This window comes from Symphalangus syndactylus, chromosome 10, assembly GCF_028878055.3.
Source record: "Symphalangus syndactylus isolate Jambi chromosome 10, NHGRI_mSymSyn1-v2.1_pri, whole genome shotgun sequence".
Taxonomy (NCBI): domain Eukaryota; kingdom Metazoa; phylum Chordata; class Mammalia; order Primates; family Hylobatidae; genus Symphalangus; species Symphalangus syndactylus.
Window position 1 is genome coordinate 103,856,883 of NC_072432.2, and position 17,052 is coordinate 103,873,934.

General features: G+C 42.7%; 2 protein-coding genes across 9 annotated transcripts in view; one reads left to right on the top strand and one right to left on the bottom strand.

Annotated features, from left to right (window-relative positions):
- Positions 1 to 2,538, bottom strand: part of EPHB1 (EPH receptor B1) — a 453,083-nt gene extending 450,545 nt beyond the window's left edge. For 4 of the 6 annotated variants that reach the window (XM_055295345.2, XM_055295339.2, XM_063611327.1 and 1 more), the window contains exon 1: positions 2,110 to 2,538. In XM_055295345.2, the coding sequence (XP_055151320.1) occupies positions 2,110 to 2,167 (58 nt within the window). In that variant the 5' untranslated portion in view covers positions 2,168 to 2,538. Of the gene's footprint in view, positions 1 to 1,406; positions 1,536 to 2,109 lie in introns of those variants that run through there. The other 2 variants (XM_063611325.1, XM_063611326.1) reach the window with 2 other exon arrangements.
- LOC134731658 (uncharacterized) lies at positions 965 to 11,318 on the top strand. Of its 3 annotated transcripts, XR_010114118.1 has the most exons (3): positions 965 to 1,522; positions 2,853 to 2,989; positions 3,087 to 11,318. XR_010114118.1 is itself a non-coding variant. In XM_063611330.1 (2 exons), the coding sequence occupies exon 1, from the start codon at positions 1,532 to 1,534 to the stop codon at positions 2,147 to 2,149; it is 618 nt and encodes a 205-aa protein (XP_063467400.1). In that variant the 3' UTR covers positions 2,150 to 2,989; positions 7,363 to 11,318. The 3 variants fall into 3 exon arrangements, 1 of the variants encoding a protein (XP_063467400.1); XM_063611330.1 differs by lacking the exon at positions 965 to 1,522 and having other exon boundaries at positions 1,532 to 2,989; positions 7,363 to 11,318; XR_010114117.1 differs by lacking the exon at positions 965 to 1,522 and having other exon boundaries at positions 2,547 to 2,989.
- The last annotated feature ends 5,734 nt before the right edge of the window (positions 11,319 to 17,052 follow it).

A 17,052-nucleotide genomic window follows, 5' to 3' on the forward strand; every position in this document is an offset into this window, starting at 1 on the left:
TCAGGCTCCTTCCTGTCAGGCTACTGGCAAAGTTTCCTGGCTGCAGCAAGAGAAGCCACCGCATCAGGGGTAAGTGGCTCCGGAAGACCTGGGCGTCAGGGCCCTACATACCTGGCTGGGCTCCGACACAATGGCACCCGCGGGCAGCTTCCCGCAAGCAGACAGAGATCTCTGGCTAGCCAAGAAGAGGGGCAGGGAGGAAACTGACCACGTCCTCATGCCTAACTACTTCGCTTGCATGCACAGGAACCCAATGCCGAGAGCACGCTCCCCAAAGTGAGCACCCATCTCCTCTGAGACCCGGCCACTGAACCTCTGGGGGCGCAAAGAGGCGCGGGCCGGACCCAGCCTCGGACAGGCATGACGCCGCCCCAACGCTTTAAGTCCAGTCTGGAATTGCCCTTGCAAATGCGCTCACCCTGGCTTTCCTGCCCGGTTTGGGGGTATATACCCCCTTGAATTTCCAATTTCAACTGCTCCCACACATGTCTCTCAATAAGTCAAACCCAGGCATCCCTGCGCCAGGGTGTTGACGGCGCTCCACATGGCTCCAGTCTCCTCCTGCACGTTCCAAAAAGCAAACCCCTCCTTGCTCCCCTCCCTACAAAGCCCAGCAGTCCCTGAGGGCAGCAGGAGACGGAGGGCAGACGAAAAGCCACCTTCGGAAAAGCAAGCGAGAGCTTTCTAGGCATTAATCGCCGCACCCTCACGCCGCCACCAGAACAAACATGGGATGCAGTGGTCTTCGCCAAAAGAGCAGGGAATCTTAGCCGCGCCTCAGGGCCCGGAATGCCCCTCCAGCTTCACTTTCAGAAGGGCAGAGCTTTCCAGAATGGCGGGGGGCACCAAACCATCGTGTTTGGGGGAGTTTCCACTGGGCAACCGGTCACAGTTTCGCGAGGAACGAGTAACAAGCGGAGCGAGCTCCCAGATGGGAACGCTGCGCGGGCGCCAAGAGCTGCTTCTCCCGGGCTTGGAGTCCCCCAAAGGAGTTCCACCCGGAGCAGGACACCGGAAAGTGGGGCTGCTAGCCGGACTGCGGCAGCGCATCACCCCTAGAGTTGGTTTTCCCCCGACAGCTCCAACTCCGCTCTCCCGCGGAGCTGTGTTCCCAGGAGGCTGCCGCGGCCGCTGCTAGGCTGAGAAGAACAGGGGCGGGGGAAGGGGCGGGAGGCGGGGAGCTGGGCCGGGATTTCCCACAGGGATTCGCGAGCGCTACCGAGCGCCCAGGCTCCCCGCTGCGCCGGGCACGGTGTCTTTGGAGCGCGCTTTCCCAGCCACCAGCCGGAGGCACCGCCAAGTCTGAGCTGGCAGAGAGTGACGCTGCCCGACGATTCCCGGCCGCCGAATCTCCTCTCCGGGGTGGTGGAGAGGCTGGGAGACTTTAGGTAGGACCGACCACTCACCCCAGCCCACTCCTGTTCCAAGGCTCAAGAGGCGAAAAGGGTTTCCACCTCTCCCCGACTGACCCTGGAAACGTGAAGTCCCGCAGGCACCCGGACCACCAGACTGGTCCCCAAGGGTACGGCCAATGAACTCCACCCCTCTCCTTCCGCGGCCACTTGCGGGATACCACGGCAGAGCTTCCTCGGCCCCCGCGCGCAGTGCTTGCACGCCAAGCAGAGTCCACGAGCCCGTGGACTGCGAGCTGGGGAAAAGGAGGTGGCGCGCGGCTGCTCAGAAGCGTATCCGCGCCTGGGAGCAGAGGGGCGCCAGTACTCCAGGAGCCAGATGGCCAGAGGCACCCCTTTCTCCCCAACGCCCAGCTCTGGCTCTGCCCAGAGCTAAGGAGCATGCACCGCAATGCAGCGGGCTCCGCGCCCTCCGAGCGGGGGCTGCGGGAGACCGAGGCTGCCAGGGAGTGCCGGGGCGAGGAAGCCGGGGGACTCGCGAGCCAGTTTCGGGCGCTGAGAGCCAGCCGGGGGCGCGCTGGTGGGTGCCGCCCAAGCCCCGCGCTCGGCAGCTGCCTAGGCTCCCAAACCTCCTTGCCCTCGGGTCCCGGGATGCCTGCACCGCAAAGCAGCCAGAGGAACCCCGCGAGCCGCGGAGCACAGCAGTCCCGAGGCGGCAGGCACCAGCAGCCAACTTGCTCGGTGGAGGGTACGTTACCTTCCATCGCAGCCACTGCGGATGCCAGGAGGAGCAGTAGCAGATAATCCAGGGCCATCGCCGGCCGGCGGCCCCCAGGCCGAGTCCGAGCCGAGGCAGCAGCGCCGGGTGAGCGCCGCGTCCCGGAGCGCCGCTGGGCTCCCCGCGGGTGGCTTCTCGGTATCCTTTCGCGCTCTCGCCCGGACCGGACTCCCCGGAGCGCTGCGTGGGCGTGGGCAGGAGTGTGCGCGCGTGGGGCGGTACGGGCGCGCGTGGGTGTGGGTGTGCATGTGTGTGTGTGTGTTTATGGGAGAGGTGGGTGTGTGCGTGCGTGTGTGAGAGAGGGCGAGGGAGAACGAGCCTGGGAGAGCGCGCGAGAGCGAGTGCGTCCTGGTGTCACATTGCGAGCTACAGCGGAGCCTACGGGAGGACGGAGCCGGCCAGACTGACGCGGGAGGGAGCGGGATCCCCCACCATCAGCTCTCTCCCCACCCCTAACACCTCCTGTCCAATCAAGGAATCAAACCTGCAAAATTCCCCCGGCCAATCAGGCGCGAGCACCTCCTTACACTGGCATTGTTAGTTTAAGAAAAACTTTTGCTTGCAAGGCTGTGCGGGAGGGCTCGGAAGGCGCTAGGAGGGGTCCGGGCTCCCCCTCGTGGTGCTCTCGGAGAACCGCAGCGGCCCGCCCAGCTCACCCTGTCCCCACCTCGGGGGCCCAGCGAAGGAGCTGAGGAGGCCTTGTGCCCTTACATCCCACCCAGGACTGGATCCGCTTTAAATGATCAAATGAGCCCTCTTTCATCTTCTCTGTGACAACAGCTCCCTGCCTACCCTGTTTAGAGCAACTCCAGGGGCGCACCCGTGCCTCTCCTCCAGAGCTCTTCACTTTCTAGCACGGGTTAGTATTTACTAATCGATTTTGTTTATCGTGGGGTTTCCCTCTTATTAGAATGGGGTCACCATTTTCAGATTCTTGCCTATTTTGTTCACTACAGAATCCACAGTTCACAGAACAGTGCCTGACCTGTGGGAGGCATAGTACATGTCCGTCGAAAGAATGAATACTGTTCAGATAACCTGTGGGCCCTTGCTCCAGGGTCCACGGGGAACCGGACTTGCTTCCTGTCCAACGTTTCGCAGTGTTCACTTCCCAATGCATTGTGAACTTCCACAGAGGGCCCTGACCCCAGAGGACAGCTCAGCGTGGGGAGACCAGGAGTCACACAGTCAGCTCTAAAACAGCAGGGCCAGCAAGAGGGCTCTCCCAGGCCCTGCAAGGCGAGGTGCACTGTTGCTGCGGCCCAGGCCTTCAGTGTGGGTGGGAAGGACTTAGGCAGCAACCGGGGATGCAGCCTTGGAGATAGGAGCAATTCTCCCAGGCTCAGCTCTCACAGCTACACTTTATTTTCCTGTTTCTGGAGATGGTCAAGGGTTCTAAATCAGAAACTCACCTTGAGGCTGTTATATGTTATGCTGGAGATGTGTCTTTCCCTCCTCCCGCCCCCGCCCCCAACATACCTGATGATAGTCTGGTCCTACAGGGTCAGGGATGACCCGTTAGGTTCCCCACCCCTCCTCCTACGCCTCTCACCTTGGAGGCACCAAGCCTTTCCCCTGGTCTGTTAATGAGCTAACAGCGGGCAGATGTGATACTTCTCTTTGGGATGACTCTCCCTCTGGGCTTTTCTAAATCAGTTCCCCACACCCCCGCCTCTGTGTGTCTAGTCTCTCCTTTGCTGGGACTGCTTCCTCTCCACCACAGCCAGACTCAAGTCCCCCAATCCTGACAATTCTTTCCTTCCCTGGCTCTGACTCAGGCTGCCTTCCTCCTCCCCTCCCCTCCCTCCTACCCCACGTCTGTGCCTGAAGGGAAGATGTCATCAACCTCCACCTTCTCATCATCCACCTTAATGCCATGTTAGCTGCCCTCTATACCTCCACACCACGAGCTGTGTCCTGATGTCCCTGGAGTCACCTGATGTCACCCTAGGCAACAATCTGCTCCTAGTTAACCGTCATCCTCCTGCACCGTCAGCACCTGCCGACATTGGTGTCCAGTAGATCTTCTGGGGCTCTGACCCCAGTTTCCATGGTCTTGCTTCTCCTCCTACCCGTCTTGCCACTTCTTACTGTTCCCTCTGTTACCTCTTCAGCTTTCAAGAGAGGTATCCCCCAAACTCCATCCTTGGAGTTCGTCCTCCTGGGGTACATGAGCAACTCCTTGGCAGCTTCACTTGCTTTTTTACCCCCAGCCATCCCTTCATGGATGGACAGGTGGATGGATGGATGGGTGAGTTTCACACTCTTCCCTCCCCCTTTCACTACATCACAGTCACTTGGTAGGCATGTCTGGCAAAGCCCCCACTCTGCCACGTCCTCCTCCTTATGCCCTTGTCCTATGCCTGTGCATCTGACCCAGTGTAAACCCATACTACCTTCCCCTGGACAACTGGAGAATCTCTGAATGACGGTCCAGCTTCCCTCCCTCCCCTTAATCCCTCCAAACTCTGCTGCCAAACTCATCCTTCTCAAGCCAAGCTTGATCTTATCTCTTCCCTGCATAGCAACCTAGTGGCTCCTCACTGTCTGCTGAAGAGAGACTGACCACTCTAGCATGACATTCAGACTGCTTTGTAAGCTCTCTGAAACCTGCCTTCTCAGCCCAGATTCTGCTGGTCTTTTTCTGGGCCTAGAGTATCCTCTTGCCATCTCCACAACCACACCAAGGCCAGTCATGTGCTCACCCACGTATTCAGGCAGGCCCTGTTCTAGCTGTGGGAACACAGTAGACAGCCCTTCTCTGAGGGGTCTTACCATGTGGTGGAAGGATGGCAATAATAAGCAAATAGGCAGTGGCATGTCAGGTGCTGAGGAGAGCTCTGGAGAATCACAAAGCAGGAAGCAGCGAGAGAGTGACAGCGGCTAGTTAGACATGCTGGGAAGACCTTCTCTTTACTGAGCACCTTCTGCCACAAGCACTGTACTGAATGTTAACTTGCACAACTAAAATGAGTTGAATTGAATTTCCTGACCTCTATTCCTACCCAAATCCCACCTCTCCCAGGAAGCCTTTTCTTCTGTCCCTCTTCCTGATACCCTTATGTTATATTTCTGTGGGTACTGAATGGCTCTCTCAGACATGGCTGAAGACATAACTGACCATTAGCTAACTAACTGCAGAATGTCACACCTGAGAGCACGCTTGGAGCCCACCAAGTACAGGGATTTCAAGTAGAACCCTGCTAGGGACTTTGAACTTGTGCCAGGATAATTTCAGGAACATCACAAACTAGGCCCTCTGAAAATACTGATCCCTAGGCCAGTCAGTAGGGATGAGGTAGGCCCATGATATGGTTTGGCTGTGTCCCCACCCAAATCTCATCTTGAATTGTAGCTTCCATAATTTCCACGTGTTGTAGGAGGGACCTGGTGGAAGGTAATTGAATCACGGGGTGGGGGGGGATTCCCACGCTGTTCTTGTGATAGTGAATAAGTCTCATGAGATCTGATTGTTTGATAAAGGGGAGGTCCCCCACACACACACACGCTGTCTCTTGCTTGCTGCCATGTGAAACGTGTCTTGCTTCCCCTTTGCTTTCCATCATGATTTTGAGGCCTCCCCAGCCATGTGGAACTGTGAGTCAATTAAACCTCTTTTGTTTATAAATTACCCAGTCCCGGGTATATCTTTATTAGCAGTATAAGAACAGACTAATACAGCCCACGAATGTGATTTCATATCCTCCCGTCCCCAATTGACTATGCTGCATGATGAGGCTTGGAAGCTGCTGTTCTTTGTCCAGGAGCTTACAACTGCCCTGAGGCCTCCTCAGGGGATACTCATGAAAGTGGCCAAGGGATTGGGGCTTCAGATCTCACGAAAGTGGCCAAGGAATTGGTGCTTCAGACCTCACCTCTGCTCCAGTAGCTTTTTTATCTTTTTTACAGGGCATCTATATCAGGTTTTTTTTTTTTTTTTGAAGGAAGTGTTCTTCAGCAGGAAAAGAAGGAGGGAGGTGAACAGTAAGAGGAATTCAAGGAGAGGATTTGATTGGGGTGGGGTAGGGAACATTAACTCACTGATGACTTCTAGAACATGCTGATGGCTCAGGCAAGAATAGTGTCAGTTTAGGGCTGCTTGTTAATTTCCCTAATAACTCAAGGTATTGACTTTTCTTGAGCAAGTTAAATATTAATTTAGTTTTGCAGAAGATTGATCTTTCTCTAGCAATGGGTTATGATTTGTAAATATCCCTGAAGGCACCATTGGTTTGGGATTCCAAGCCTGGGTGCCTCTTTTCCCCTAGAGCAGCTCCTTGGCAATTTTTTTTTCTATCTGATGTCAAATGCTCACTTATTTTCTTGATTAATCACTCAGCTATTTGATATCACTAAATCACTCCTTCAAAGCGACAGATGCTTGCTGCTAAGGCCAGCAGCTGAGGGCTCTCAGGCACCCAAGGGTGACTGAACTCTTTTGCTAAGACTCAGAGGCCCATCTGACTAGAAGGCTTTGGGGCAGTCAACCAGCTCACTCCCTACCTCTAAACAGTTTTGTGTCTAAATGTTTGGAAAGCATTTCTAGTGAAAGCAATTGCACAATTTCCCTTGATAATTCTACCCAATATAAAGCTATTCTATTAGAATTTTCCTGCTCACTTATAACCCACATCATATGCGTGTGTGTGTGTGTATATATATACGTGTGTGTGTGTGTATATATGTATATATGTATACAAAACCTTTTTTCATTCACTACTTATTAGTGACAAAGGTACACAAATAGCATCCATCCTGAGTATGATCACTTGCATGTCTTGTACATGAGAAGATTTTGTTGCCCCATCCTATCCTTTCCCTTTGAAATACTGCTTTACCGCATAAATAAAAGGTTCAGTTACACACTCCATGACCCAGGTGACCTTTAATTAGATTCTTAAGCTGCAAGACATATTTTCATCAATTATTTTTTGAGAGGCAGGTGGAACCTTTAAGATTTATTTGAAACACTTTAATATGGATAACAGGCAAATAACAAAAAACTTCCTTTCCCTATTTTGTTCTTTCTTCCAACATTTATTCAGCAGCAATTCTGTGCCAGTTGTCTGCAAAATGCTAGGGACCCAGTGATGGCTGGGACCCAGTCCCTCCCTTTAAGGATCTCATGGTCTCCCAATGGAGATGGGTAAAAAAATTAAATGTATTACGAGACTTTTCATCCAAAATGGTCTCTAGCTAGAGGCCTTCAACAAGCCTGTCCTTGCTTCTCAGGAAAATACCTCAGCAAATCCAGACAAATATGAAGAATTATAAAACAAGGTGAACAAACACTGATAGACAACCTAATTGCCAGGATGTGGAAGAAACTGACAATGCTTATAAGGTACATCAAGCTGGATTGAGAAAAATCTATCAAGCGTATGTATGACATATGCCAAGTTCTCTTTTTTAAAAGAGAAACTACTTTAAAGACATAGCTAGGAAGGCATATTGTAATTCCCTCTCTGTCAATATTTGACTCAGACACTCAGGATCTCTACTAACCAGAGAATGGAGTAAATATCTATCATCACCATTGTTGTTCAGTTTCAACCCAAACGAAGAACAGCTTCCCTGGTCATCCTCTTCCCTTCCTTAGTGTCTTCCACATCTAGAATAGCTTAAAAATGAAATATACAACTGGATAGATGGATGGGCTGATGAAGAAACAATGCATTCTTCAGGTAAAAAACAGTCAAGAGGCTGGAACAGTCACAGTAATGACTGTACTGTGACAGTACAGCCTGCTGACTAGAGTTTTTCCTGGGATACAGCATGTCAGAGCACCAGAGAATTGGGATGGTGGTTGGAGAAAGATGCTACCTCAGTAGGGAAGACATACACCAGATGAAGCCTGTTGGCAACTGGCAATTAAGCATTGCTGTAGGTTTATAAAGGTGATTCAGTGATCAAGCAAGTAGACAGCTAGAGGATCGAAGACCAACCTACTCATCCTGCCTACCAAAATACACTGAGAATTAATGAGTCTTTCCCTTCTCAAGGAGGAGTGAAGAGAAGTCAGGACACCTCAGGGACCTATTACAACACTGCGAAACCAGGAGCAGCACCTTCAAGACCCAGATGAGGAGCATCCTTTTGAAAATGAAGTTCTGCAGAATCTAGAGACATTTTCAGGAAACTTCTTGGCACACATGAAGACATAAATTAGGATATAGAGAAACAAACTTATGAGAAAACAGATTAAACAGAAAAGACCACAGAATAAAAGAAGAAGGGAGAAGAAAGGGATAGGAAGTGTTTTAAGGAAGCAAAAATGCAGTGTCAGAATTCAACTCCACATTGGTGTGTCAGTCAAGCGTACATTTGTTGCTGCTGAACATTGAATGGATGATATGAAAGATAAACTGGAGAAGCTTCCCAAAAATGCACACAACATGAACAGAAAAGAAAAATGGAAACAGAGAATACAAAACAAACAGAAGATAGAAAATGGAGAACCAACTTATATAAAATTGTGCTAGCTCCTTGCAAGGTGCTGGGGACCTTAAAGGGTCCCCAAAAGAGTTCCGAGAAGAGTTCAGAGTTCTTTAAAAAGAGACCAGTACAAATGCCATGAAAGTAATGACAAAGCTATGAAAGCATAAAATTTTCCTTAGCTGAGTAAAGACTTGATAGTCACATCTAGATAATGTTTTTGAACCATATGGATTTTTTAAAAGAAATTTTACATCTATTCAAGAACACACACAAACAGACACATTCATGGCCACATAGAAAAACAGGATACCTACAGTGGAATAAATATCATTAATTTCAGAACACTAAATTCTAGGGAAAAAAATGAAGCAACAGCTATAGAGTTTGGGTTTTTCTTGGTTTTGTTTGTTGGTTTCGCTTGGTTTTTTTAGCAATAGAGTTTTTAAGAGGGAAAATTTGTAACACAAAATATATATAAATCCAGCAAGTTGAAAGCAACAAACATTTTCAGTCACATTTTCAGGTCTCAGAAAATTTGCAACACTTTAGAAAAAAATTACTTAAAAATATATTCCAATTGATAAAGAAATGAAATTTTGTGTCAAGCAATAAAATCAATTAAAATAGATGTCTAAATATTTGCAGACTGCTTTTAATGTTTTTTTTTAAATTCGTCCTGCATAACTGCAGCTTTGTACCATTTAACCTATATCTCTCATTTTCACCCCCCCGCTACCTGGTAACAACTGATCTACTCTCTGTTTCTATGTATTTGACTTTTAAAAATAGATTCTATGGCTGGGTGCAGTGGCTCACATCTGTAATCCCAGCAATCTGGGAGGCCGAGGCAGGCAGATCACCTGAAGTCAGGAGTTCAAGACCAGCCTGGCCAACATGGTGAAACCCCATCTCTATTAAAAATACAAAAATTAGCCGGGCCTGGTGGCAGGCACCTGTAATCCCAGCTACTCGGGAGGCTGAGGCAGGAGAATCGCTTGAAGCCAGGAGGCAGAGGTTGCAATGAGCCAAGATCACACCACTGCACTCCAGCCTGGGGGACAAAAGAGAGACTCCATCTAAAAAAAAAAAAAGACTGAGATGATGCCACATTTTTCTTTTTGTGTCTGCTTTATTTCACTTAGCACAATGTCCTTCAGGTTCAGCATGTTGTTATATATGGCAGGATCTTTTTTAAGGCTCAATAATATTTCTGTGAGTGTGGTTGTGTGTGTGTGTGTGTGTGTGTGTGTCACAATTTCTTTATCCACTCATCCATTGATGGACACAGGTTGTTTCCATATCTTGGCTATTGTGAATAATGCTGCAGTGAACATGGGAATGCAGATACCTCTACAAGGTTCTGATTACATTTCCTTTTAGTGCAAACCAAGAAGAGGGATTTCTGGTTCATGTGGTAGTTTTATTTTTAATTTTTTGAGCAAACTTCATACTGTTTTCCATAATGGCTACACCAATTTACCTTCCAGCCAAGAGTGTGTCCTTTTCCCCACACCCTCATGAACACTTGCCCCTTATTTTGTTGATAATAACCATTCTAACAGGTGCGAGGTGATATCTCATGGCTTTTATTTCAATTTCCCTGTTGATTAGTTGAATACCTTTTCATATACCTGCTGGCCACGTTTATGTCTTCCTTGGAGAAATGTCTGTTCAGGTTATTTGCCCATTTTTAGTTGGGTTATTTGTTTTTTGTTTTTTGGAGGTTTTTTAAATATTGAATTGTGTGAGCTCCTTATGTATTTTGGATATTAACCCCTTATCAGATATATGGTCCATGAATATGTTCTCCTAGTCTGTAGGCTGCCTTTCTATTTTATTGACTGTTTCTTTTGCTGTGCAAAAACTTTTTAGTTTGATGTAGTCTCACTTGTTTATTTTTACTTTTGTTGCCAAAGCTTTTTGTGTGATGTCCAAAAAAATCACTGCCAACGCTAATGTCAAGGACCCTTTTCTCTGTTTTCTTCTAGAAGTTTCACAGTTTCAGGTCTTATGTTTAGGTCCTTAATCCATTTTGAGTTGATTTCTGTGTGTGGTATAAGAAAAGGGTCCAAATTAGTTTGTTTGCATGTAGATATCCAGTTTTCCCAATACCATTTGTTGAAAATACTCCCTTTTTCCCCTTGTATCTTCTTAATGTCTTTGTCAAAAACTAGTTGACCATACATGCTTGGGTTTATTTCCAGGCTTTCTGTTTTGTTCCATTGGTCTATGTGTCTGTTCTTACGCCAGTCCAAAACTGTTTTGATTACTGTAGCTTTGTAATATCATTTGAAATCAGGAGGTGTGGTGCCTCCAACTTTGTTTTCCGTTCTTAAGATTGCTTTGGCTCTTCGGGGTCTTTCATGGCTTTATATGAATTTTAGAATTGTGTTTTCTATTTCTGTGATGAATGCCATTGAAATTTTGATAGGAGTTGTATTGAATCTATATATTACTTTGGGCAGTATGGACATTTTAACAATATTAATTCTTCCATCCCATGAACATGAGATATCTTAGCATTTATTTGTCTTTTTCAGATTCTCTCATGAATGTTTTATAGTTTTTAGTGTACAGATTTTTCACCTTCTCAGTTAAACTTATTCCTAAGTATTTTCTTCATTTTTTACTATTGTAAATGGGATTTTCTTGATTTCTTTTCCAGATAGGTTGTTACTGGTGTGAATATACACAACTGATTTTTGTGTGTTAGTTTTGTGTCCCTTTAAATTAAAATAAAATGTAAAAAGTAATCTCAGTAAAGAACATTCATATTGTTAAAATTTTAATTACTAAAGCCTAGATCCAATACTTTAAATTACATTAATTAGGACCAAAGAGAAGAGGAATATGGGGAGAAGGAGAAGAAGTGGAAAGCTATCTGACATTCCTTGTTTACTTAGGAGGAATTGAGACTCTTAGAAATACTGATTTAAAATAGCTAAACTTGGTTTAAAAATGGCTTTAAATACTTAAAGGCTTTTAAAATTATACTCTGAATAAATATATACATATATATATATATATATATACCTTTGAAAATACTAGAGAAAATAAAAACAAAATATAACTCCTATTTTAAAAATTATTTTATTTATTTATTGTTTTTAAAAGCCAGGCTGTAGGGATGACTACAGTCAGGGACCTGCCACCAGACAGAGCCCAACCCCAACCCCTATTAAAAAAAACAAAAGAAAGAAAGAATGAAAGAAATTGAAAAAACACAAATAGGAAGTTACTATTTAAGCAATAAAAATGTATAAGAAATTACAGAAATCACTTCCAATAAGAAATATGACTGAATTGGGTCGGGCGCAGTGGCTCACACCTGTAACCTCAGCACTTTGGGAGGCCGAGGTGGGCGGATCACCTGAAGTCAGGAGTTCAAGACCAGACTGAGCAAGATGGTGAAACCCCGTCTCTACTAAAAATACAAAAATTAGCCAGGCCTGGTGGCACACGTCTGTAGTCCCAGTGACTCGGGAGACTGAGGCAGGAGAATCACTTGAACCTGGGAGGTGGAGGTTGTAGTGAGCTGAGATTATGCCACTGCATTCCAGCCCGGGCAACAGAGCAAGACTCCATTAAAAAAAAAAAAGAAGAAGAAGAAGAAGAAGAAGAAGAAGAAGAAGAAAAAGAAAAGAAAAGAAAGAAATATGAATGAATTGAACCTTGATGAAAAGATAAGCACTTTTTGGCTAAAAAATGTCATTGTATCATACCTCAAAGGGAAAATAAATAGGTAAAAAAAACCCTTTCATTTGTGCTAATATTATAGACAAAATAGCCCACACAACTCTTAATAAAAACATCTAGAAAAATTCAATAACATGTGAAATAGCTGCTTGTGAATGTATTGCAGAGCCATAAGAAGTATCCCCAAGAGCATAGAAACAAAGAGGTACAAAAAGCCAGAATGATGAATCTGGGAGCTTACACTGCAGGGATTGATTCCCCAATCTGGGAAACATAATGACTTGAATTTTAATAGATACACAGGTTGGAAACAAGATTTTAAATGAATACAAGGAAGAAAGTTGGAACTAAGACAACTGCATAAATCTGAAGCTTTAAATTGCAACACCGTCATTGAAAGAATGAAGGAAAGGAAAAGTTTACTCATTGTCCTAAAGGAGAACAAGGATACTTGCCACTCTTGGCTTGGGTGGAGTGAGTAAGACAAAATAATCTCCCCTCAGAATTCTTATCATAGGCCTTCACTCATATGGATTTCAAATTCAAATTTATGCTACTTGAATAATCTCAGGTCTCCCAAGCCAAGAACTCAACTGAAAAAAGCAGTTATAAGTAGATAATACCCTGGGAACATTAGGGGGAAGAAAATGCAAGAGGCACACAACGTCCACAGAATTCCCAAAACAACATTAGACCCCTATTATAGAACTATCAAAGAAAGACTTTTAGATATCAGTATTTTAAATAATAAAGGAAGACACTATAAAAAGAATCTATAGATTTGAGAGAGAACCACATAGAACAGAAAAAATTTTAAAAAGACATTGAAATTAAAAACTAAATGAATAAGTTTAAGAGATTAAGTATGCTTGAAGAGTGGTCTACTGAACTTTGAATTAATTTTTTAAAATTAACTATAATGTAACACAGAAGAGCAAAGAGATGTAAAATCTTAAACACCATTGAGAAATATGGGTGATGCATAATTTATTTAATACTTAAGAGAAAATAACGGAAAGAATGGGAGGATAAGGAATACTTAAAGAAACAATGGCAGATAAATTTCTGAACTGACAAACAAATGAATTATTCAGATTCACGAAGCAGATTTAAGAAGTCCTGAGCAGAATAAACAAAAAAAATTTCCTAACTAGACAAATCATAATGAAACTAAAGGACACCAAAGATAGAGAAACAAAAATCTTTAAAGCTATCAGAGAGAAATGAGAAGTTGCTCACATGAAATGACAACTAGACTTCTCAGCAGCAAGAGGTACATATAGAAAGAAAACAAAATTATATATAAAATTTTAAATTCTAAAATTGTGTATACCTAAATTTCTATATCCAGATAAATTTGTATTCAAGACTAAGAGCAAAAAAAAAAAATGTTGTAAAGACATTTTAAAGTAAGACTGAGGGAATTTACCACCAAGACACTATCTCTAAGAGATCTACTAAAGGAACTATTTCAGAAGGAAATAATTCAGAAAAGCAGTTAGATGAAAGTTTACTTGTTTACCCAATGGTAAACATGTGGGTAAATCATTAGTGTTTCTAAAAATAAGATAACACTAAAATGGTGAATAACAGCATTTAAGATGGGAGTTGTGGAAAGCTGAAAGTTTTCTAATACCCTGGTACCATTCCGAAAGCAAGCAGAAATATTGAACAATTTTAGATGTTGTCAAATCAACCATGCTTTAAACTGTTAAAGGTGACCACTGCTAGATAAGCAGAAGAAAAAAAGAGGATTAACGAAAATTAATCAGTACAATAGAAAGTAGGAATAAAAAAGCAAACTGTATACAAAGCACAAACTGAGATAATGGAAATAAATCTAAAATTACTAGCAATCAGAATAAATAACACTGAAATAAACTCATCATTTAAAAGACAAACATCAGATTGGTTAAGAATAAATCCAGTTATATACTGTTGGAAGAAATACATCCAAAAACATGATGACTCACATGTGTTCAAAGTAAACAGATAAGAAAAAAAACAGGCAAATATTATTTTTTAAAACTGGGATAATGAGACTAATGCCAAACAAAATAAATATTAAGATAAGAGCATTATTAATAATAAAAAGGATCATTACATAATAATAAATGGAATAATTCTTTTAGGAACACAATAAATTCTGAGTTTCTATGTACCTAACACACAGCCTCAAATTATATAAACAATAAAAAGGCAGAATCTCAAGAAAAAATGGACAAATCTATCATTAGAAAGTGATTTCAACATAATTCATTTTGTTATTTATAAATCAGGCACATGAAAATTGGTAAGTAAATGAAGAAAGCAACAACTTAATTTAATTTAGTGGATGTATAGAGCCCTATCCAATCACGAGCAATTATACATTCTTCTCCAGTAGATGTAGAACAATTGCAAAACCTGACAACTTACCACCAAACAGCAAGGCTCAATAAAGACTAAATAATTTGTCACACAGATCATATTCTCTGACCTCAACACAATTTAATCAGAAATCAGTAACCAAAGAAACTTTGAAAAACGCATTTAAATAAACTTTAAATAAGGAATCGTAAGGGGTACTGAAAAATATTTAAAATTTAATGATAATTGTAACACTACCGTTCAAAACCTTGGCATGCAGCTAAAGTGGTATCTACAGGAAATTTATACCTTACCTTGGAATATTAGAAAGAATATTAGAATAGAAGAAAATTGATAAGATAAATATGTAAACACGGAAATGAAAAATAAAGAAACTATCAACAAGGGTCCCACATCTCAAAGCTTACTCACTGAAAAAAATAAACTAATAAAATACAAAAACACTTCTGCCAAGACTGTGCTAGTTTGCAAGAGGTGGGGTGGAGTGTATAATGGGACAAAACAAAAATAAATAATGTTATGGATGGAAAAGAGGGCATACGGATAGAGTAAAACTTTAAAACAGTAGAAAATACTGTGAACCATTTGAATGAAATAGCAATTTTTCTTGAGAAGAAAATACAATATATTAAAACTGATTCACAGTAAAAAATAGAATATTTGAGTAGATTGATTTTCACGAAAGAATTTGAATCAGTAATTAAAAATCTACCCACCAAAAAAAGAAACAACATTAAGTCTGAACGGTTTTGTTAGTGGGTTCTAATCCAAACACTCAAGGATGTATTTCCTGAATGATGTTAGGAAGCTGACATAATCCTTGTCCCAGGATTGAAAGAGTTGTCTAATTTTAGAGAAATCTATTGTCCCATTTACTGATTAAAGGACAAAACATATATATGATCATCTCAATAGGCACAGATAGAATATTTGATTAAAACTCAGAACATTTTCACAACTTAAAAATATTTAATAAAATAATAGAAAGGGACTTGAGACATGGTTTCTATCCAAACCCCAGAGAAAACTTTACATTTCATGGCAAAACATCGGAAGCATTCTCTTTAAAGTTGGGAAGAAGAAAGGATGCCTACTCTCCTTGTTTCCAGTCAACATTTCACTGCTGGTCTGAGCTAGCGCTATAAGACATAAAAGAGAGATGAAAAATATAAGGAGAGGACAGAAAGAAAGAAAACTACATTAGGCCACAGACAGCAAGATTTTGTAGAAAACCCAAGAGACTGTACAGGCAAATCATTAGACCAAACATAAATCATGAGCAAGTTTGCTAGTTACAAAGTCAATATATAAAAATCTGTTGCTTTCTTAAGTATCAGCAACAAATAAGAATAAGTAATTTTTTAACAATGCAGCATTTTTTCTCCTACTACTTTTACTACTTTAGGTTCCAGGAGTACATGTACAGGTGTGTTACGTGGGTAAATGAGGCTTGGTGTACAAATGATCCATCACCCAGGTAGTGAGCGTAGTACCCTAATGGGTAGCCTTGCAGCCCACCACCCCCTCCCACCTTCCTCACTCAAGCCATCCCCAGTGTCTGTTGTTCCCATCTTTGTGTCCACATGAATAATACAGCATTTTAATGGCAATAAAAACTCTAATATATCTTGGAACAAATCTTAAGAAAGTTTTTAAAGGTCTTATAAAAAAATATAAAAATTTATTAAACAACATTTAAATAACTGGAGAGATATACTGTGTTTATGGGTGAGAAATCTCATGGCTATTATCCCCAATTTTTCCTATAGATTCAATACAAATACAAAAAAATACCTATAATATTTTTGAAGAATTTGACAATTTGACCCTAAAGTTCAAAAGCAGAGGCAAGAATAATGAAGACAATTTTGAAGACAGACAAGCTGGAAGGCCTTGCCTTATCAGCTATCAAAACTTATTATAAAGCTACCATAATTAAAACAATATGGAATTGATATAGAGATTTAGGACCAATGTATATATGAAAACTCCATGTCAAGGGAAGCATTACAAAATGGTGAGAAAGAATAAACTATTCAATAAGCGTTGCCAAGACAATCTGAAAAATAAAATTTGATTCCTTTCTCACACAAACATCCATTGCAGGTGGACTGAAAACCAATATTAAAAGGAAGACTTCATAATATTTTTTAATATAACATAGGAGAATAGCTAAATGAAGTGGTCTGTAAGGAGGAGAATGTCATAAACAGGACAAAAAAATCACAAACTACAAAGGAAAATACAGATACACTTGATTAATAAAAGGAAAACTTTGATGCAAAAAGACACCATAAACATAGTTAAGCCACACACTGAGAGAAAATATCTGCAACTTAATTTAAAAAGTATTAGTATCTAGAATATATAAAGAATTTCTATAAATCAATATGAAATAAATGTGTCAAAAGCACCAAA

What these genes read in the sequence shown, in the direction of transcription:
- LOC134731658 (XM_063611330.1), top strand. Translation starts at nt 1,532, where the DNA reads ATGAACTCCACCCCTCTCCTTCCGCGGCCACTTGCGGGATACCACGGC.